Source organism: Neoarius graeffei, chromosome 11 (genome assembly GCF_027579695.1).
Source record: "Neoarius graeffei isolate fNeoGra1 chromosome 11, fNeoGra1.pri, whole genome shotgun sequence".
NCBI lineage: Eukaryota > Metazoa > Chordata > Actinopteri > Siluriformes > Ariidae > Neoarius > Neoarius graeffei.
This window is the reverse complement of record NC_083579.1, coordinates 56,822,654-56,846,133: the sequence shown is the minus strand read 5'-3', so window position 1 is coordinate 56,846,133 and position 23,480 is coordinate 56,822,654. Positions and strand designations below refer to the sequence as shown.

The 23,480-nt window shown below is 42.0% G+C and overlaps 1 protein-coding gene across 5 annotated transcripts in view; it reads right to left on the bottom strand.

Moving 5' to 3' along the window:
* ralgapa2 (Ral GTPase activating protein catalytic subunit alpha 2) overlaps positions 1 to 1,776 on the bottom strand; it is a 233,987-nt gene extending 232,211 nt beyond the window's left edge. For all 5 annotated transcript variants that reach the window (XM_060934311.1, XM_060934314.1, XM_060934313.1 and 2 more), the window contains exon 1: positions 1,568 to 1,776. In XM_060934311.1, the coding sequence (XP_060790294.1) occupies positions 1,568 to 1,673 (106 nt within the window). In that variant the 5' untranslated portion in view covers positions 1,674 to 1,776. The remainder of the gene's footprint in view (positions 1 to 1,567) is intronic.
* Positions 1,777 to 23,480: the final 21,704 nt, after the last annotated feature.

Below are 23,480 nucleotides of genomic sequence, written 5' to 3'. Positions count from 1 at the left end.
GAGGTGTGGTTTACGATTGTCAATGGCCGTTTATTGGAAGTTGCGAATATCTATCATTTGGCGTACACGTAGCCCATGGCCAATCATGGCAGTTGTACCCGGTGACGTAGTTAGAGCGACGAAGAAGACGAAGAGGCAAAGAAGAGAAGGAAAGAGAAGGCAAAACAAAAATAGACTAAGGCCAAACACTGTTCTTTTTTTAAAACAAACTTTCGCTCTAAACTATTCAAAACAGTGTCTAAAGCTTGATCGAAAGTTTGGTTCGTATCGCTCGCCGCCATGTTAAATGTGATCCGTAAACAGTCCCAAATAAACTACAAGCTTCCGTTTGTCGAGTAGTACGCGTCACCGTCTTTCCACCCCTCCCCACTCTCTGATTGGCTCCCTAACTCAGGCGAGCCTTTAGACCATAGTTTCCATGCTGTCTTTTCAGATCGGAACGATTGTGCAAAGCAGCACGGGATTTCCCAGGCTAGCGCTGACGTAGGATTCAGAAGGAGGTGTCCCGCACGCAACATCACGAAAATCAATGTTTCCCAGGAAATCCAAATGCCAAGTTTTTTCCGAGGCGGACCAATTCGCCTCAAATGGCTTGATTTCAGCTGAATTTTTCTGGTATTGCGCAAGGTGAAAAAAATTGCAGAGAATGCAGAATGTTACAGATATTTGACCAAAGTTTAATCTAAAATAGGAGAATTACATTGATCTTGCTCCTGAATTTACCCCTGATATGCACTTTAACATCATCTTGTCACCAGATCAGATCATTTTAGTCACATTTCTGCCTACTTTATTACTGCAAAGCAAACACCTATGTATGAGGTCAGGCGATCTGCAAACACCTGTGTGCTGAAAGTGTTCAGAGTTATACATTAACAGACCTGAAGCATTACATTAACTTTACAAAAAAAAAAAAAAAGAGAGACTCTGCCAGTTCAGTCCATGTACATTAGTGTGTCTGAATCAAGGACCTCGATATGCTTTATTTTATTTTTATTTTATTTTGACAGCTTCCTACACAATACTGCACCCACTCTCAACCCTCAAGGACTGGAAACAGGCTGGATTGAAACCAACTGCTCTCCCAGCTGCCCTTTAACAGCTTTCATTAACAACAGGGTTATAATATAATATATAATATAGTATAATATAATATAATAATATGACTGTCTGAGTGTGCTAGAATGCTAGCTGCTGAGCTAACACGCTCGAGCCAGAACAATTAAACCCGAATGACACCTGACACTAGCTAGCATCGCCACTTGACCGGCTGTACACCAAAAATGCACACTGCTCACCAAACACATTTATTCACATTTCCTGAATAAAAAGCGAGCTACGAGGTGTCCTTGTTTACAGAAAAACAAACAAACAGTTTCATTCAGGGGAAACAAAAGGCACGTCGCTTCACGGCTGTCATACATACATATACTGTATATATGCCGTTAGCTAGCTTGCTAGCTCACTCGTTTGCTCATTGGTCCATACACCTAGCTAGCCTGCTAAGCTAACCCGCGGTCCTGCTGTCAGTGAGCCGCAGCCTCTGTCACACAGCACCAAAGCTCACCTAAGAGCGACCGGAGATGCTTCAAGCGGGTTAAAACATCCTTCTTTGGGTCCAGAACTTTCTGTGTAGATTTCTTGACGTCTCCATAACCCCTTCGAGTAAACATTCCGCTGTAAAAGTCAATGTTTGAGCCCTTTTACCATTCAGTCGGTGTCCTAGCCGCCACCGCTCTGCCAGCCGCCGAACGTTTATGTGGTGTGATTCCAGCGGCCGCCTCTCCGCGGTGTGTAAACACGGAAGCGCTCAGATGTCGCACTGGTCAGACTTGACCCCGCCCCCTAGCCCCGCCCCCATGGTCAGAGCAGGTTGTTTTTTCAACCTACACATATGGAATCAATTTTGTGCCAAAATGTTCAAACAATACTTTTGAAATCTCATCTCATTATCTCTAGCCGCTTTGTCCTTCTACAGGGTCGTAGGCAAGCTGGAGCCTATCCCAGCTGACTACGGGCGAAAGGCGGGGTACACCCTGGACAAGTCGCCAGGTCATCACAGGGCTGACACATAGACACAGACAACCATTCACACTCACACCTACGGTCAATTTAGAGTCACCAGTTAATCTAACCTGCATGTCTTTGGACTGTGGGGGAAACCAGAGCACCCGGAGGAAACCCACGGGGAGAACATGCAAACTCCACACAGAAAGGCCCTCGCCGGCCACGGGGCTCGAACCCGGACCTTCTTGCTGTGAGGCGACAGCGCTAACCACTACACCACCGTGCCACCCCTTACTTTTGAAATATCAAACAAAATCAATTTTGTGCCAAAATGTTCAAACAATACTTTTGAAATATCAAACAAAATCAATTTTGTGCCAAAATGTTCAAACAATACTTTTGAAATATCAAACAAAAACAACAAATCAAAATACAAAAAAAGAAAAAAAAACGACAAATCAAAATACAAAAAAAGAAAAAAGTCAATTTTTTTAGACTGGCAAACAAATTATTCATGTAATCGTGCAAAATATCAGTCTATTACTCTTCAGAAACCTTTTATTTTTGTTCCGCGTCTTTCTCAGTTTTGCTTGACGTAATTTATTTTGGTTGCGATTCCAGCTTTCTCATTTGCGCTCCCTGACTTTTTGCTTGCAGTTTTGGCACAAACTTCACGTGTGGGCGGGCTGTCCAGGAATGCATTCCCATTGGCTAATTTGTGTTTGACTGACAGCTACGTTCAGCCATTCCCTACTCGGATTCTGGCAGACTGTTTGACGAGTGACCGATCCATTGACGGTAAACAAGGATCGAGTGGACTTCAGTGGCGACGATATTGAATTTACACTTTGTTGAATTAATTCAATATCATAGTCGCCACTGAAGTCCACTTGATCCTTGTTTACCGTCAATGGATCGGTCACTCGTCAAACAGTAGTTAGCCAATGGGAATGCATTCCTGGACAGCCCACCCACACGTGAAGTTTGTGCCAAAACTGCAAGCAAAAAGTCAGGGAGCGCAAATGAGAAAGCTGGAATCGCAACCAAAATAAATTACGTCAAGCAAAACTGAGAAAGACGCGGAACAAAAATAAAAGGTTTCTGAAGAGTAATAGACTGATATTTTGCATGATTACACGAATAATTTGTTTGCCAGTCTAAAAAAAATTGACTTTTTCTTTTTTTGTATTTTGATTTGTCGTTTTTGTTTGATATTTCAAAAGTATTGTATGAACATTTTGGCACAAAATTGATTCCATACACACAGAGCACGATGGTGTTGTATGAGAGAGAGTGGAGTGAATGAGAAGTACACTACTAGTGCATCCCAAAAAATTAGAATATTGTGAAAAAGTTCAATATTTTCCATCAGTTATTTAAGAAAGTGAAAATGTTACATATTATAGACTCATTACACATAAACTAAAATGTTTTTCTATTTTAATTTTAATCAGTATGGCATACAGTACAAAAACATAAAAAAAAACCATCTCAAAATATTAGAATATTTCATTTCGAGTTTGAGTAAAACAGTATGAACACAGTGTATCTCTCGGTCTAGTTCAGTACACACAACCACAATCATGGGGAAGACTGCTGACTTGACTGTTGTCCAGAAGATGATCACTGATGCCCTCCACAAGGAGGGTAAGCCACAAAAGGTCATTGCTGAAAAGGGTGGCTGGAAAAGGTGCACAAGCAACAGGGATGGCCACAGTCTTGAGAGGATCGTCAAGAAAAGTTGATTCAAGAACTTGGGAGAGCTTCACAAGGAGTGGACTGAGGCTGGTGTCAGTGTATCAAGACCCATCACGAACAGACATCTTCAAGAAAGGGGATACAACTTTCGCATTCCTAATATCAAGCTACTCCTGCGCCAGAGACAATGTCAGAAGTGTCTTATCTGGGCTAAAGAGAGAAAGAAATGGACTGTTGCTCAGTGGTCCAAAGTCCTCTTTTCAGATGAAAGTACATTTTGCATTTAATTTGGAAATCATGGTTCTAGAGTCTGGAGGAAGAGTGGAGAGGCACAGAATCCAAGGTGTTTGAAGCCCAGTGTGAAGTTTCCATAGTCTGTGATGATCTGGGGTGCCATGTCATCTGCTGGTGTTGGTCCACTGTATTTTATCAAGTCCAAAGTCAACACAGCCATCTACCAGGAGATTTTAGAGCACTTCATGCTTCCATCTGCTGACGAGCTTTTTGGAGATGCTGATTTCCTTTTCCAGCAGGACTTAGCACCTACCCACAGTGCCAAAACTACTACCAAATGGTTTGCTGACCATGATATTACTGTGTTTGATTGGCCAGCCAACTTGCCTGACCTGAACCCCATAGAGAATCTTTGGGGTATTGTCAAGAGGAAGATGAGAAACACCCTGACCCAAAAATACAGATACACTGAAGGAAGGCCACTATCAAAGCAACCTGGGCTTCAATAACACCTCAGCAGTGCCACAGACTGATCACCTCCATGCCACACCGCATTGATACAGTAATTCATGGTAAAGGAGTCCTAACCAAGTATTGAGTGTATAAATGAATATACTTTTCAGAAGTTGGACATTTCTGTATTGTAAATCCTTTTTTTTAATTGATCTTAGGGAATATTCTAATAATTTGAGATACTGGATTTCTGATTTTCATGAGCTATAAGCGGCGGCACGGTGGTGTAGTGGTTAGCGCTGTCACCTCACAGCAAGAAGGTCCGGGTTCGAGCCCCGTGGCCGGCGAGGGCCTTTCTGTGCGGAGTTTGCATGTTCTCCCCGTGTCCGCGTGGGTTTCCTCCGGGTGCTCCGGTTTCCCCCACAGTCCAAAGACATGCAGGTTAGGTTAACTGGTGACTCTAAATTGACCGTAGGTGTGAATGTGAGTGTGAATGGTTGTCTGTGTCTATGTGTCAGCCCTGTGATGACCTGGCGACTTGTCCAGGGTGTACCCCGCCTTTCGCCCGTAGTCAGCTGGGATAGGCTCCAGCTTGCCTGCGACCCTGTAGAAGGATAAAGCGGCTAGAGATAATGAGATGAGATGAAATGAACTTTTTCATGGTAATCTTATTTTTTGAGATGCACTAGTATATTGCCAAAAGTATTTGCTCACCCATCCAAATTATCGGAATCAGGTGTTCCAATCACTTCCATGGCCACAAGTGTATAAAATCAAGCACCTAGGCATGCAGACTGTTTTTACAGTTTGGAGCTGGCCCCTTCCTCTTCCAACATGACTGTGCACCAGTGTACAAAGCAAGGTCCATAAAGACATGGATGACAGAGTCTGGTGTGGATGAACTTGACTGGCCTGCACCTCAACCCGATAGAACACCTTTGGGATGAATTAGAGCAGAGACTGAGAGCCAGGCCTTCTCGTCCAACGTCAGTGTGTGACCTCACAAGTGCACTTCTGGAAGAATGGTCAAAAATTCCCATAAACACACTCCTAAACCTTGTGGACAGCCTTCCCAGAAGAGTTGAAGCTGTTCTAGCTGCAAAGGGTGGACCAACGTCATATTGAACCCTATGGATTAGGAATGGGATGTCACTTAAGCTCATATGTGAGTCAAGGCAGGTGAGCAAATACTTTTGGCAATATAGTGTACTGTATATTAGAGTGGTGCAAGACATGTATGAGAACAGTGAAACAGCAGTGAGATTAGATTAGATTAGATTAGATTAGATTAGATTAGATTAGATTAGATTAGATTAGATTAGATTAGATTAGATTAGATTAGATTAGATTAGATAAAACTTTATTGATCCCTTTGGGAGGGTTCCCTCAGGGAAATTAAGACTCCAGCAGCATCATTACAGATAAACAGAGAAAAGAAATAGAGAAAAACTTCTAGATAAATTAAAATAAATTAAGTATTTACACATACAAATATGGGGCGGCACGGTGGTGTAGTGGTTAGTGCTGTCGCCTCACAGCAAGAAGGTCCGGGTTTGAGCCCCGTGGCCGACGAGGGCCTTTCTGTGCGGAGTTTGCATGTTCTCCCCGTGTCCGCATGGGTTTCCTCCGGGTGCTCCGGTTTCCCCCACAGTCCAAAGACATGCAGGTTAGGTTAACTGGTGACTCTAAATTGACCGTAGGTGTGAATGTGAGTGTGAATGGTTGTCTGTGTCTATGTGTCAGCCCTGTGATGACCTGGCGACTTGTCCAGGGTGTACCCCGCCTTTCGCCCATAGTCAGCTGGGATAGGCTCCAGCTTGCCTGCGACCCTGTAGAAGGATAAAGCGGCTAGAGATAATGAGATGAGAAATTAAGTATTTACACATACAAATATGGGGCGGCACGGTGGTGTAGTGGTTAGCGCTGTCGCCTCACAGCAAGAAGGTCCGGGTTCGAGCCCCGTGGCCGACGAGGGCCTTTCTGTGCGGAGTTTGCATGTTCTCCCCGTGTCCGCGTGGGTTTCCTCCGGGTGCTCCGGTTTCCCCCACAGTCCAAAGACATGCAGGTTAGGTTAACTGGTGACTCTAAATTGACCGTAGGTGTGAATGTGAGTGTGAATGGTTGTCTGTGTCTATGTGTCAGCCCTGTGATGACCTGGCGACTTGTCCAGGGTGTACCCTGCCCTTTCGCCCGTAGTTAGCTGGGATAGGCTCCAGCTTGCCTGCGACCTTGTAGAACAGGATAAAGCGGCTAGAGATAATGAGATCAGATAAGAAGTATTTACATATACAAATATAAAAAGAATAAGATATGGGAAGGAGGGGAGAGGAGGGGAAAGAAAAAGGGGGGCAGCAGGAGAGATATTGCACTTTATATTGCACATTGTCCGGTATTGCTTATTGTCAGGCTAGGTTACTGCTCCTTCCCGTCCTCTGTCCTCCTGTTACCCCTCCTCCCCCCCAAAGAGGAGTTGTACAGTCTGATGGCGTGAGGGACGGAGGAGTTTTTGAGTCTGTTCGTTCTGCACTTGGGAAGGAGCATTCTGTCACTGAACAGGCTCCTCTGGTTGCTGATGACGGTGTGCAGAGGGTGACTGGCATCATGCATGATGTTCAATAGTTCAATAGTGAGGTGTGCAGTTGGAACAACTGAATGGTTCAAGGTGAAGGTGGGACTCCATCAAGGATCTGCTTTGAGTCCTTTCTTGTTTGCCATAGTGATGGATAGCTTGACGGATGAAGTGAGGCGAGAGTCACCATGGAACATGATGTTTGCGGATGGTATTGTGATGTGTGGTGAAAGTAGAAGGGAGGTTGAGTTGGGTTTGGAGAGATGGAGGTATGCATTGGAAAGAAGAGGAATGAAGGTGAGCAGGAGCAAAACAGAATACATGTGTATCAGTGAGAATGGGGATGAGAGTGTAGTGAAGATGCAAGGAGTAGACATACAGAAAGTTGGTGAATTCAAGTACCTGGGGTCAACTGTGCAGGAAAATGGGGGCTGCGATAGTGAGGTGAGAAAGAGAGTGCAGGCAGGGTGGAGCAGTTGGAGAAAGATTTCGGGAGTCATTTGTTATAGGAAAGTCCCAGCAAAAGTAAGATGTATAAGACAGTAGTGAGACCAGCTGTGATGTATGGATCAGAGACCGTACCCTTAACGGAGAGACAGGAGGCAAAGTTGGAGGTGGCGGAGTTGAGGATGTTAAGGTTTGCGTTGGGAGTGACAAGGTTGGACAGGATAAGGAACAAGCACATCAGAGGGACAGCACATGTGGAGAGCTTGGGAATTAAGCTAAGAGAGGTGAGACTGAGATGGTATGGGCACATCCTGAGAAGAGATGCAGAGCATGTGGGAAGGAGAATGTTGAGGATGGAGCTGCCAGGCACACGAAAACGAGGAAGGCCAAAGAGGAGATACATGGATGTGGTGAGAGAGGACATGAAAGTGGCAGGTGTGGTAGAGAAGGATGCGGAAGACAGGGAGCAATGGAGACGAAAGATCCGCTGTGGCGACCCCTAATCGGGAGCAGCCAAAAGAAGAAGACAGACTCTGCAGCACTGTCATCCATCCATCCATCCATCCATCCATCCATCCATCCATTATCACTTATCCTGTTCTACAGGGTCGCAGGCAAGCTGGAGCCTATCCCAGCTGACTATGGATGAGAGGTGGGGTACACCCTGGACAAGTCACCAGATCATCACAGGGCTGGCACATAGACACAAACACACATTCACACCTACGGTCAATTTAGAGCCACCAATTAACCTAACCTGCATGTCTTTGGGGGAAACCGGAGCACCAGGAGGAAACCCATACAGACACGGGGAGAACATGCAAGCTCCACACAGAAAGGCCCTCGTCAGCCACTGGGCTAGAACCCAGGACCTTCTTGCTGGGATGCGACAGCGCTAACCACTACACCACCGTGCAGCACTGTCACATATCTTATGTAACTGAATGTTATTTTTATTAGCTCAGTAAAAACATCAGTTGACTATATTACCAGATAATCTTCATCAGCAACTGGATAGACCTTAATAATTTCTTAAACGTAATACAAGATCATCACCAACACCTTCACCAACACCGACCCCTACACCAATACAAACACCCCATCATCACTAACACGACCACCAGCACCAAAACCAGTGCCAACACCACCACCACCACCACCAATAATAATAATAATAATGATGATGATGATGGGCGGCATGGTGGTGTAGTGGTTAGCACTGTCACCTAACAGCAAGAAGGTCCTGGGTTCGAGCCCAGCGGCCGACAGGGGCCTTTCTGTGTGGAGTTTGCATGTTCTCCCCGTGTCTGCGTGGGTTTCCTCCGGGTGCTCCAGTTTCCACCATAGTCCAAAGACATGCAGGTTAGGCTAATTGTTGGCTCTAAATTGACCGTAGGTGTGAATGGTTGTTTGTCTCTCTGTGTCAGCTCTGCGATGACCCGGTGACTTGTCCAGGGTGTACCCCGCCTCTCGCCCATAGTCAGCTGGGATAGGCTCCAGCTTGCTCGCGACCCTGAACAGGATAAGTGATTACAGATAATGGATGGATGGATAATAATAATAATAATAATAAATATTGTGTCATGTAGTGAGCAAATGCAGTAAGTTGGCACAGCGTGAATACAAAGGAAAACATAATAATATGGCGAGACTTATTCACTGGGAACTATGTGGGCTTTATCGTGTGGATAGATGTGAAAAGTGGTATGAACACAAGCCAGATGGAGTTTTGGAGACAGAGTGTCAAGTTACTTTGGGACTTCAATATACCTACAGTGTGACAAAGTGATTGAACATCATAGACCTGATATAATAGTTGTAAACAAAAAAGAAGAGACTTGCCAGATTATTGACATAGCTATCCCATGAGATAAGAGGGTGGGCAAGAAAGAGCAAGAGAAGATTGACAACTATGATGAGTTGAAGCAGGAAATATTAAATATACAGCCTATGAAAAAGGTTGAAGTTATCCCAGTCGTTGTTGGAGCTTCAGGTACTGTCTCCAAAAAACCTGAGGAAATGGATTCAACTGGGTCTCTAGACTAAGATCCAGCTTATTAAAAAAACAAAACAAAAAAAACAAAAAACCGCCTTGTTGGGTACATCAAGGTCACACAGACCTAGAGGTACTGTCAGAGTACGGATCAGTCTGTGAAACCCGGGTACTGGTTGTGTGCCACTTTCATAGACTGTAATACTTCTGGATTAAGATCATCATCACCAAGACTTTTTACTTGAATAATTATAATAATTTTTGTTGTTAACTGTAAAATGCCCAGAGTTTTTTTGTGTTTGTTAGCTGGCTGTTGGTATAACATGAAGTAATACTGATGTTACTTTTTTACATGCCACACAGTGTGAGTTTACAAGAGATGTTGGTATTATATTTACATTACAGGCATTTAGCAGACACTCTTATCCAGAGTGGGCATACAACAAAACCAGAGCAGCCTGGGGAGCAGTTTGGGGTTAGGTGCCTCGCCCAAGGGTACTTCAGCTATTCCTGCTCGTCCAGGGACTCAAACCAGTGACCTTTTGGTCCCAAAGCGGCTTCTCTACCCTTTAGGCCATGGCTTATGATGAGATGGAGTGCTTATGGCGAGAGGATTTGCAAGAAAAGTATTTTTTCTCCTTATATTTCATAATCGTTGCCCTAATTCAGCAAAATATGGCTCAACCTAAAGTGAATTACCCTGAAAACATGATGAGCAACATATCACCAATAAGTTAAATACTCCAGAGTGCCATCTGGTGTCAAAGAATTAAATTGATTGTATTAAGCAAATTCTGCTTCCTGATTTCGCAAATAATTAACATGGTAGTCAATGAACATTCTGAAGGCAAGGCAAGGCAAGGCAGGGCAAGTTTATTTATATAGCACATTTCATACACAGTGGCAGTTCAATGTGCTTTACAGAAGTAAAAGCAAAACAGTAAACAATAGAAAATAAAATTACATAAAATAAATGGGGAAGAAAAATAATAAGAATTAAACAATAGTAGAAATAAAATAATAAAATGAAGTAAAAGTTCAGTAAAAGAAAAAAAACAGCAGAATAAAATAGAATAAAAGTTAAGTAAAATTTAAAACATGCAGAGACTGTAAAAGTTAAGAGATTAAAACATGTAGAGATGACAATATTAATAATTTAGCAGAAAGCATCTGAGAACAGCTTGGTCTTTAATCTAGATTTGAAGCTGCCACCAGCAGGAGCGTTTTTGATGTCCTCTGGCAGTTGGTTCCATAGCTGTACTGCATAGTAGCTAAAAGCTGCTTCACCACACTTTGTTTTAACAACAGGTTTTACCAGTAAATTTTGCTGCTGCGATCTGGTAGATCTGATTGGGTTAGGCCGCTGCAACATATCAGAGAGGTAATTGGGCCCTGTACCATTTAGAGATTTGTACACCAGCAGCAATGCTTTAAAGTCAATTCTGTAGCTTACTGGAAGCCAGTGAAGGGACCTTAGAATTGGAGTAATGTGCTCTGTTCTTTTTGTTCGTGTGAGAACCCTAGCCGCTGCATTTTGAACCAGCTGAAGTCGTTTGATGGGTTTTTTTTGGCAGGCCTGTGAAAAGGCCATTGCAGTAATCAACCCTATTAGAGATGAAGGCATGCATAAGTTTTTCCAGATCATTTTTTGACATAAGTCCTCTTAGTTTGGAAATGTTTTTTAGGTGATAAAATGCCGTTTTAGTGATTGCTTTCATGTGACTGTCAAAATTTAGCTCGCTGTCAATGAAAACACCAAGATTTTTAACCATTTCTTTTGTTTTAATCCCCTTTGTGTCAAGAATAGTGGTAATCCTGAGTCTTTCATCTTTTTTCCCAAATAGAATTACTTCTGTTTTATCTGTGTTCAGCTGAAGAAAATTTTGTGACATCCAGTTGTTGATTTGGTCGATACACTGGTAGAGACATTCAAGGGGGGCATAATCATTAGGTGATAGAGCAAAATAAATTTGGGTGTCATCTGCATAGCAGTGATACAAAATTGAGTTGTTCTTGATAATTTGCCCAAGTGGGAGCATATAAAGGTTGAATAGTAATGGTCCAAGAATCAACCCCTGGGGGACACCACAGGTCAAGGACATTGATGTTGAGGTATAATTTCCCATGGTAACAAAGAAGCTTCTATCTTTTAAGTATGATTTTAACCAATTGATAACTTTACCAGTCAACCCAACCCAGTGTTCAAGTCGATATAGCAGTATGTTGTGATCAACAGTATCAAAAGCTGCACTGAGGTCCAGTAACACCAGGACCGATGTTTTGCCTGCATCAGTATTAAGACGTATGTCATTTATAACTGAAGAGCATTGGCGGCTGAAATCTTTGAGCTGACACTGAAAGAGCAACTTAGTGAAGATGTGTAATTGAATTAAATGTGATAAATTGCAAATGGCATTTTGGATTTGCTTGATTTGCTTATCTTTTAATCCTTCACAGAAGGCAAATACTCTCAGGTCATTTCTGGTGAAGCAAACAGTAGTAGTAGTGAAGCAAATCTCTCTTTTGTGCTCTGTTTTCACTTTCTCTCTGAAAATGCATTAGCCTACAATTAGTAAGCTATGATACCACTTCACATCTGGATAATCTGTGCACTTCCTGTTGGTAGGGATTTTATTCTTCAATACTGTCCATACAGCATTTACAGAAATGTGCAGGTGCATATATATTGTTATAAAATTATATTTGGACAATACAGTAATATGACCAAGGAAAACCAGGGTTTGCGATTAAGTTTGTGAGACAAGTACCAACTTGGAGACATATTAGGTGGTGGTGCTTCAGAGTAGGCAAACACTGTATCGTCCAAAAATAACCTGACAATAAATATTGTACCTGTGTCGACTGTAGAAATGATGCATACAAAAGACTGACAGGAGCTCAGTGATTATGGTTCTGTACGAATGACCAAAATGCTGTGGGTTCAAATCCCAAGAGTCAGAAGAACTGGGTCTTGAGCAAGTCCCTTAACCCTGTTCAGATGTATGATAAGACTGTATTCTGCCTTATCCATGAGCCACTTCTTCTTCAAGAATGCAGAATTTTTACAATTACATATTAAATATAGGACGGTATGATGGTGTAGTGGTTAGCACTGTCGCCTCACAACAAGAAGGTTATGGGTTCGAGGCCAGTGGCCGACAGGGGCCTTTCTGTGCGGAGTTTGCATGTTCTCCCGTATCTGCGTGGGTTTCCTCCGGGTGCTCCGGTTTCCCCCACAGTCCAAAGACATGCAGGTTAGGTTAACTGGTGACTCTAAATTGACCGTGAGTGTGAATGGCTGTTTGTCTCTGTGTGTCAGCTCTGTGATGACCTGGCGACTTGTCCAGGGTGTACCCCGCCTCTCGCCCATAGTCAGCTGGGGTAGGCTCCAGCTTGCCTGCGACCCTACACAGGATAAGCGGTTACAGATAATGGATGGATATTAAATAGACCACCAAAGGTTCAGAAACTGAATCAACTTGACATGTCTGTCCAAAATCTCAGTGTGATATTGTAGTTAATCTTTCTTACACTGCACAATAGGCCAAATACCTTCCTCTTATTTACATCCATCCAGTTGCACTGTCACTTTTATTGATGAGATATAGAGTCAACTTCAAAATCATCATTACCCTTCATATAAATCAACAAAATCGAAAACACAGAAAGAATAATGCATTCAATGAGTGATATTTAGGGCTTGAACATATAGGAAAACAATAGTTTCATTTGAAGACAATACTGTTTCAAAGATATAAAGTTTTCTTAAGGAAAACCTTGTTATTGGCATCTGATCCTTACAACTGACATCTGTTTGATGAAGCTTCTCTTGAAGAGAACAAGAAAACATTGATGGATCTCAGACCAATCCCTATAGGCTGACCACTTCAAGCTCTGGTATATTCACACACATGGACTGCTATCTTTAATTCAGAACACAGATTTTCAATAGGGCGACACGGTGGTGTAGTGGTTAGCGCTGTCGCCTCACAGCAAGAAGGTCCGGGTTCGTGGCCGGCGAGGGCCTTTCTGTGCGGAGTTTGCATGTTGTCCGCGTGGGTTTCCTCCGGGTGCTCCAGTTTCCCCCACAGTCCAAAGACATGCAGGTTAGGTTAACTGGTGACTCTAAATTGACCGTAGGTGTGAATGTGAGTGTGAATGGTTGTCTGTGTCTGTGTCAGCCCTGTGATGACCTGGCGACTTGTCCAGGGTGTACCCCGCCTTTCGCCCGTAGTCAGCTGGGATAGGCTCCAGCTTGCCTGCGACCCTGTAGAACAGGATAAAGCGGTTAGAGATAATGAGATGAGATGAGATTTTCAATAGGGATCAAATACACAGACTGGCATGATCAGAGCAAAACCCTGTTTTTTTTTTCCCTCCGTCATTTTGGGGTTGATGCTCATGTATCCAGTTCCTGGCTCCATACCTTACAAACATTGTTTTTTAATTATGGACCCAATTGTGCTTAATGGTATTTTTTATGTTTTTTATGCATATTTTAATGAGTGTTGCATTTTATGTTGACTTTTATGTACCACCTTAGAAAAAAAAATCTACACTAGAGATCAAGAATCTTATCTTGTAAAAAACAGTATCAACACAATGACAGTTAGATGCCTTTTTAGTTACTACACACACACACACACACACACACACACACACACACACACACGACTATATGTTGAAATATTAATTCAAACACAAAGTAAGGGAAAAAGTAAAGGACAGTGAAAGAATGTCCACAAAATCTCAGAGCTAAAATGTTTCAAATGACTGATTATGAATTTTATTATACAGTGCCATTATGTCGTGAGTCCATCATGAAGATCTCACTTCCATGTGGACCCTATAGATCCACATGTAATATTAATTGGATAGTTTTACACCAGATGCCCTTCCTGCTACAACCCTCCCATTTCCAGGCTTGGAAAACAACCATTCACACCTATGGACAATTTAGAGTGAACCTAACTGCATGTCTTTGAGGGAAACCGGAGCACCTGGAGGAAACCCACACAGATACAGGGAGAACATGCAAACTCCACACAGAAAGGCCAAGCCACTGGGCTTGAACCCAGAACCTTTTTGCTGTGAGGCGACAGTGCTAACCACTACACCACAGTGTGACCCCATAATAATATAAAACTACTTTTAAACATTGTGTATAATATCCAGGTTTTACTTTCTCTTTTTGTTTGTTAATCCAAATATCCAGTGCACATCACATTCCTACAGCACTACAGCTCTGTCCTTTGGCTCAGTTTATCTCACTTTTCAGTATAACAGCTTGCAGCTACTTTCCCCAGTTAATCCTTGCTATAAACATTATAAATAATTTCTGCATATTTTTTACTGTAGAGTTGCTGGGCGGCACAGTGGTGTAGTGGTTAGCACTGTTGCCTCACAGCAAGAAGGTTCTGGGTTCGAGCCCAGCAGCCGATGGGGGCCTTTCTGTGCGGAGTTTGCATGTTCTCCCCGTGTCCGCGTGGGTTTCCTCCGGGTGCTCCGGTTCCCCCACAGTCCAAAGACATGCAGGTTAGGCTAATTGGTGGCTCTGAATTGACCGTAGGTGTGAGTGTGAACTGTTGTTTGTATCAGCCCTGTGATGATTTGGCGACTTGTCCAGGGTGAGCTCCGTCTCTCGCCCATAGTCAGCTGGGACAGGCTCCAGCTTGCCCGTGACCCTGCACAAGATAAGCGGTAATGGATGGATGTATAGTTGCTTCCCCCCTCCCATGACTAAATTAATACTAGTGCTTACTGTTTTCACATTGTTGCTGTGCTTAAACCTTGACAGTATTTCTCACAAAATACAGTGAGCTTTACACAGCAGGATATTCACATTAAAAAAAAAAAAAAGATTTCACCCAACATGTGATATTACAGAGTAGTTGTGGGTTTGAGTCCATTTTCAGTCAGCAACATGCTACAGTAGTGACACTGTGCATGCTCAGTAGCATCCTCTCACAGCTCTGAGGAATTTCTCTTCAAAAGTCAGTTTGAGGTGTTGAAGTAATTTTCCTCATCTGGAGAACATTCTGAAGTATGTGTTCATTTTGTATGCAAATTAAACTAAAATAGAAGAGATTTGAGCAATGTTTAGTTGACTATCAGTTAGCGTGATTCAGAGGTGACAATGCTAATTGGGCTAACTACTGTACCAGATTGTAAAATGGGTGATTTGGACATTTGATTTAATTGTGCATTTATATATACTGTAAATCATCTGAACATGGAAACTTGTTTATTATACATAATTAACAGACAAATGTACATGTTAATTTGTCCATCCATCCATCCATCCATCCATCCATTAATTATACCTCTTTTAGGGCGGCACGGTGGCGTAGTGGTTAGCATGGTTGCCTCACAGCAAGAAGGTTCCGGGTTCGCGGCCGGTGAGGGCCTTTCTGTGTGGAGTTTGCATGTTCTCCCCATGTCTGCGTGGGTTTCCTCCGGGTGCTCCGGTTTCTCCCACAGTCCAAAGACATGCAGTTAGGCTGACATGGGGCAGCCTTGGGCTGAGGTGCCCTTGAGCAAGGTACCGAACCCCTGACTGCTCCCCCGGCACTCTGGTGTGGCTGCCCACTGCTCTGGGTGTTCACTGCTTCAGATGAGTTAAATGCAGAGGATGAATTTCACTGTGCTTGAAGTGTGCATGTGACAAATAAAGGTTTCTTCTTTCTTCTTATTCTTCTTTCCATTTGCAGGTGAACTGGAGCCGATTCTAGCTAACAAACAAATTGGTAAATGTTACAACTAAACTCGATGAGCGAAAATAAACTACTGAGAAAATAAACTCCTCAGCCCGACAGTTATGGACCAGCCTTCCAAGTAGTGTTCGGAAATCAGACACAGTCTCAGCGTTTAAGTATAGACTGAAAACATATCTGTTTAGTCAAGCCTTTTGTTAATGGTGTTTATGAGGTAAAGGTGTAGATCTGGAGGGTCCTCAGACAGAGTGTTTTGGTAAACTGGGATGTATGGATGCTGTCAGTCCCCCTCTTGCTTGCTCACTCGAGTTTGTTGACGGTGTTGTGGCTGGCTGCTTTATGTCCCAGGGCTCCCTCATGCCTGTGTTACCTTCTGGCTCTCCCCTTTTAATTATGCTGTCATAGTTAGTTTTGCCGGAGTCCCTGCTTGCACTCAATGCAAAATGTATACTGTTTCTACTTATTCAGGTGACACTGGGTATAACTAACAACCTGTCCCCCCAATCTGTCCCTCTGAGTTACATGTCAATCCTGAGATTGAGATCCTGTCCTCTTCTGCTCCTCGGACCTGCCTGATCCATCCTGATGCCCTATGCCTGGTTGGAGTCTCATCACATCACTCCTGTGGAGGACGGCCCCATACGGACGATTGAAAGTCGCACTTGGAAGATGCTCTGGACTCTTACAGTAATGCTTTTATGGCTGAGGACGACAGTTGACTTGCTAACTTTAGGACTGCAGGTGTCATGAACAGTTTTGCACTCAAGTTTCCATCCGTGAAGAGTTATAACATCAACAAAACTGACTTCATGTTAAAACTGTTAATGTTATAGTCATGCTGTCTGTTGTTGCCCAAATGAGGATGGGTTCCCTTTTGAGTCTGGTTCCTCTCGAGGTTTCTTCCTCATGTTGTCTGAGGGAGTTTTTCCTTGCCACCGTCGCCACAGGCTTGCTCATTGGGGATAGATTAAGGATAAAATTAGCTCATGTTTAAAGTCATTCAAATTTTGTAAAGCTGCTTTGCGACAATGTTTACTGTTAAAAGCGCTATAGAAATAAACTTGACTTGACTTGAAGGAAGTCGAAATTTTACAGTTTGCGGCGTTTACATATATTAATTGGTGGAAACATGTTACTAAAAATAACCACCATGTCACTTCAGTGTACACAACTATACAATATTGTAAATATTAATCAATAGAAAATGGCACTTGATGTGAAGAGAATTGAAGTTATACATTCAGACAGCAGGTGGCGCCACGAGCCCACAAATAAACCTCCTTCAGCCGCTTTTCATCAAATGTAATCCCAGGTTTAAAAGCACTTGTGTACGCTAAATTGACTTGTCGAGCTCGGAAATACTTGACTCTTCTTTCCGTATTGGTTATTGGTTTCCTTTCCTCCCCCCTTTAAACTGTCATTTAAAGCTAATAGGCCCGTTGTGGTATAATAAGATTAAAATGACAAGATGCCAGAATGAATATGTATTTCTTTCTCTACTCTAAGGAGCATAGCACATAGAAATCCTCATGGTTTCACAGTGAAGTAAGTCAGAATCATTACTGCAGAAATTATCAGACAATTAAACAAGAGTTCAGGAATTAAATACATTAGAAATGATGGGGGCCTCAAGGGTGTCTTTAAAATGCATTTCAATTAGCATGAACATGTTAAAACAGTATCTTAGTACTTAGCTGTTATTGCAAAATAAAAGAAAAATACATAAAAGGCATCTTTCCATTGAACTGAACTGATCCTCTGGGTCACTAACACCTTATTCCCTTCATTCTGACAGGAAATTTCATTGTGTTGTTTCACACATGGACACCAGGGGTCGCTTTGGAGTCTGCTGCATGGTAGGAAAAGTAGAACACACTATGGACATTTTATAATTAGATATTAGAAGTATAATCATTTCATATTTTTATTTGGTTCATATTACACATTATCATATTACATTTAGATTAAAGGTTTAAGAGGTGAATGAAAATAAACACGCAGCCATTTTTTATTTAGCTATATCTTCAGCATGGTGTGTCTAGGAGCAGTAAGTTGGCCTACCGTACAGTTAATAGGAAGTCTGTTTCTCAGCCTGGTGTGTTTATGATTTGATATGGGACCACGCCAGGTTTGAAACAGCTAGTGTGAAGCAAAACTAGCAAAAGTTTCAGTAATCAGGATCAGGCACATTATATCATGGCTGAATTTTACACTCCTGAAAAAAAAAAAAGGTTGCACACTTAATTAAAAGTCTGTCCTGAAAGCATTTTCTATCTGCACAGATAATCTGTAGTGAAATTAATAAGCAGAGAAAGACAGAATGACTATAATGGGGAGAAGGTGTTTTAGCTGTATTGCATGGCAGGGGTCTCTTTATCTTCAATGTGTGATACATGCTACATAGTAAATGGTTCTTCAGTGTTGTGTTTTTTTTTTTTTAAATCATAATCTGATTCCAATTTTGCCAGTCATCATGCTCTTAGGAGAAGAACGTGTAGATATTTAATTGGGGTGCCCGTGCTTTAATTGGGTTCACCTAAATGTAAGACTAGCTTCTGAAAAACCATCTGGCATCTTTTAAACTCTTCACGATGGGTTTTCTAGTATACATCAGTTACGCTGATGAATGATGTCTGCATTCATCATCTCATCATGGAAAAGAATGGACTCATCCTTTACACGACAGCCTTATATTTCAAAGACTGAAATTTATCTCTCAAACAGCTAATAATAGCAATTTTTGGTAATAGTAATTTTCAATGAGAATGTGCTTGAGAAATATCTTTTAACACACTCTTGCGATAGTCAGTCATAAGGAGCTTGTAGTTAGCATGACTAACAATAATAGTTTAACCTAAACATGGAAACTACAAATACAGAAACCTTCTGACAATATCACCTTGTTTGATTTTATAAACGTGTCATGGATATTTTATTAATTAGATGAATGCAGTTCTAAATTTGATAATGTAGAAATTCATGTAATAATAATAATAATAATAATAATAATCATCATCTAACTGTAGTGCACTTAAATACAAGCTATATAAATACCAGGAAAAAAATAAATTCAAAAATAAAACCAAATTTTATTTTAAAAACCAAAGACAAATTGAATGTTCATGCTCTGTCAGGCATCACATCGAAAATTTCCTGAGGCTACAGTACTATCCTCTTTTTAAATAAATGCCTTTTTAATCATTTTTAAGGAGGAACGGAATTTCTAGAACAAACCAACCTTGTGTATGATTGAAATAATTCATGTGTCTGGCTGTCAAGAGAGATGAAATGGAAGGAGGTAATTTTTTCCCCCTCAAAAGGCCTTGTATATGAATATCTAACTGCGCGTAGATAGGAATGACCTACCTACCTTCAGGAATAGCTCACAATGAGGAGTGGAGGGCCACCGGTAGTAAATCTAAGAGTTCTATAGTCGACAGAATGCAGTGGTTTTATCAGAAGCAGCTGCATTCATGCTGTCCTTCATGTGCTCTCATGTGTGTGTTTCATCCTCCAGAACAGCTTATTATCAATCAAAAAAGACTTAACCATTTCTGCAGTACATGGTCTCAAGTTCAACGCACAGCTCTATTCAAGGAACATGTTTTATAATTAGACCACTTAGGAGATTGAATAGCATTTACTCTGACTGTTCAGCAGAAGGGTTTCTCATGCAAAAATCTAATATATGGAAAAAATAATTTAAACATATTTTAATTTCCACAAGCGCCAGAGAAAGCACAGTAAAAAGCTGCGCCCTTAGGATGGAGCGCACTATTAGATTTCCAGTTAATTGCTGGGGGAAAATAATTTCTTTCTTTCTTTCTTTCTTTCTTTCTTTCTTTCTTTCTTTCTTTCTTTCTTTCTTTCAGATATTCTTTATAGATATAAAAAAATGCCTCCCGTGGTCCTAGTACCAACTGCATTTGGTTTCATCACTGAAAAATGGCAGTTATTTTTCAGACATTATCACAAGTGCACTTTGCTGTGGTAGGTGAAGTACAATTTGACAACAAAATTAATAAAAGATTTCATAATGCATTTTCTTTTACAGTCTGTATTTTATATACAGCTGGTTTCCTGCTGGGTTTCTGTTTTTTTTCCCCCCTGTTGTTCATGAGGCATATGATAAAGCATTATGTGTACTTGTCAAATGGTTTGCAACATTGTGCACAGCAACAGCTCTCACTAACAGCCGCAAACATGTCAGGCTCTCTTTAGGGGCCTATTTGTTTTGGCAAGACTAGTTGTATTTGTGATAACATCATTAGCTGGGTTCCCTCTCTAAGTTTGTTCACTTTAAAGGACTGTTTGCCAACTTCGGCATCCGTGTCTAGCCACAGGGGTGGGAAATAACAAGCACCAGTGGGATTTCAGCCAGTCCATCATGGGGGTAATACAGAGCCATCCAATGCTCTGAAACTGCAGCTTGGGCTGAGGCTTTTTGTACTGGCCTTGCTTCTTCTCAGTAAAGTCAGTCTCGCAGTCACTTCAGTGAATTCACCCTCTTTGTTGTTGATGCCAAAATGCTAGAGAGGCCAACCTCATCATTATCTTTTCTCCCCACCGAGAGCTCTCCTCCCCAACTGAGCCCATCCCTCGCTTCGATGCTGTGCTTGTTTTATTGCTAGCTTCTTCTGTCAGTGAAAGATCTGTTTCATATCGCTACCATCTTACTGCATCTGAAGCATGGGTGTGAAAACAAAGAGCCCTTTTTTTCCTCCAGGGTCCTGATGTGCTGACAGGAAATCAATAGTTGCTTTTCCAAGGCCGGATAATTAACACAGTACTTGTGCAGGGTCGGTTCACAGGTAGGAGCCTTATGTCATGAGATTATCAGTTTAAATGCATGAGAGAGGCCAGACTCAGTGTCAGAAAGTTAAATGTTAAGACGCATGGTGGGATGCGTGTTGTCATTTAAACCCAAATGTGGGAATGTTTTTATGTGTAAAGGTTATTTTTGTGAATTCTTTGAAACCAATATGGGGAGAAAAAAAACACATTTGAGTGTTGCCAAAATCAAAATGGCCAGTCCATTACTAAGCAAGAAGAGTGACACTTGCGAATTTGCAGTGTGGACATGGTGGCAGTACAAACGCTGATGGATGGCAAGGAAGAAAAGAGCTTCTCACAACAAACTTTCAGAAAATGTCAGCCTTTCATGGTGTTGAGAAGGCCCGTTTCATATCTATTACAGCAGGCTTTCCATGGCCGATATTTCAGATTTTAATGCTCCCTGCACTGCAAATCCTCTGCCAATCTTTCCCATAAGCATCTCTGCCGGCTCCCCGTGATGCATTCTTCCCCTCTGTACCTCCCGCTCTCAGTCTTTTGATGTGTCAGAACAAACCACGACCTATTAGGATTAAGGCTTTGAAAAGATCTTTGATGCCGTTCAAGGTTCCTTTAAACTGGTGAGCTGACAATATGAGCAGTGTGGAGGCAGCTGCTGAATGAGGTGATTGGTCATCCTTGTTGAGGTTTGGTGCACTCCCTTCTCCACACACTCCCCCATTTCCACTCTTCATCCTTATAAAGCCCTGAAAATACACATACACTCTTTTCTCATCAAGTCACATCCTCTGCCGTACCAGACACTCGCAAGTGTCTGTTTCTGTCTGTGCGTTTTGTGCTGCTTTACTGAGGACTCTTGCAGCAGATGACTTGGCTCAGTGCCCTTGTTGTATCTGAACTGTTATCCAGAATCAGCTGAAGACAATGGCTTTTTTTTTTTTTTTTAAACTTTCCTCTTCTCCCGAGGACACACAAGCAATGTCAAAGGCAGCAGCAGGCTGTAGAACTAAGGAAATGTGAAGGACAGGGATAAATGCAGTGCCATGTTATTCAAAGGCAACGAGCTGTTGAAAACTCTTTTAAAAGAAGAGGGGAGAGAACCCCCTCAGCCACTTTTCTTTAGCTAAATTGATTTCGACATGCACCTGTGAGTGGTTTTGTATTTCCTTGAAACATGGTGTTGCAATGTTTTGTTAGTTGTAGACGCTGGATATGGAATTAGACCTCAAAAGGAGTGTGACTCTTCACACCAGTGTTTATTGAATGCACATGTTCTAAAGAGAGAATGTCTCTTATCTGGCACGGAAAACTCGCAAACATGCTGGAATGAATTAATGATGATGTTGCGGTGCCAGGTCAAAGTGCTGCAGTCTACATAATTACGATATCATTTCATCTGTGAACTAGCGCGTTCTCGAGATCAGTTCAGATCTCATTTTTACTGCTTTACTCCCTGAGTGTAAAATACTTGAGTGCATGCATGACAGAAAAAGAAGTAACCTTATCTAACATTCCCCTTTTCTATCATATTATCTGAAAAAAAAAAGAAGTCATTTTCTGACTCATTTCTGTCTTGCTGTAATGGATTGGTGGACATGAGATTAAAATTCCAGCAAAAAGATTCTTTGAGAATATTGTAGAAGAAATGCTGAGGATCCCATTAAGATACGGGTTCTCTCTGTGTCTCCCACAGCCCCTAGCTGAATCAGTCCAAATGCTTCTCCATAAATGACACTGATCACTGGCAAGACGGAACATTATAGTGTGCCATTGCTCATTTCCACAGAGACAGACTGTCAGAAGATTGCTGCTGCAGTGCTGGTACTGACCTTATCTTCCTAACCTTATTGACCTTATCACACTCACTCTGCATTTATATTCTCATAACCGTCTGAAAGCCTCTTGGGTCTGGAAGAGTGCATCCTAATCTTTTATAAAGCGTCTCAAGTTGGCTTCCTGGTTTGGACAGTGCATGCCAAAAGGAACTTCAAGGAAAGGTACACCAAATGTAATCATTAATCCATATAAATCTGACGCATCGAACCAATTCTCAAAAAAAAAAACCACCCCAACTTCCGTTAGTTGAGTTTTAGGATAATTTGGGATGCTGTATGCAAATTATGTTGCATCACATAATGAATGATTCATGCTGTAACGTTTCATGTCGCTCCATCAGACTTGCAACCAAAGGCAAGTTCAAGAAATTCTCAGTAAAAAACACAGAAAATACATTTAGTCATGGAAAGAGTTATTTAGTACAAACTTTATAATGATTCTGATACAGAACCTTCCACAAGTATTCACCTCCTTTAACATTTCCACAATTTGTAGCAGGCTTGTAGTACTCAAGTCCGACTTGTGACCTAATTTTAAGGACTCGTGACTCTACTCGGACTTGAGCACTGATGACTTGGACTCGGACTCTTGCATTAACTGGATTAGGACTCGGAAAATGGAGATGAGGACTCAGATTTTTTCTTAATTTTTTTGGTAACATGCCATAATAGGGCGGCACGGTGGTGTAGTGGTTAGCGCTGTCGCCTCACAGCAAGAAGGTCCGGGTTCGAGCCCC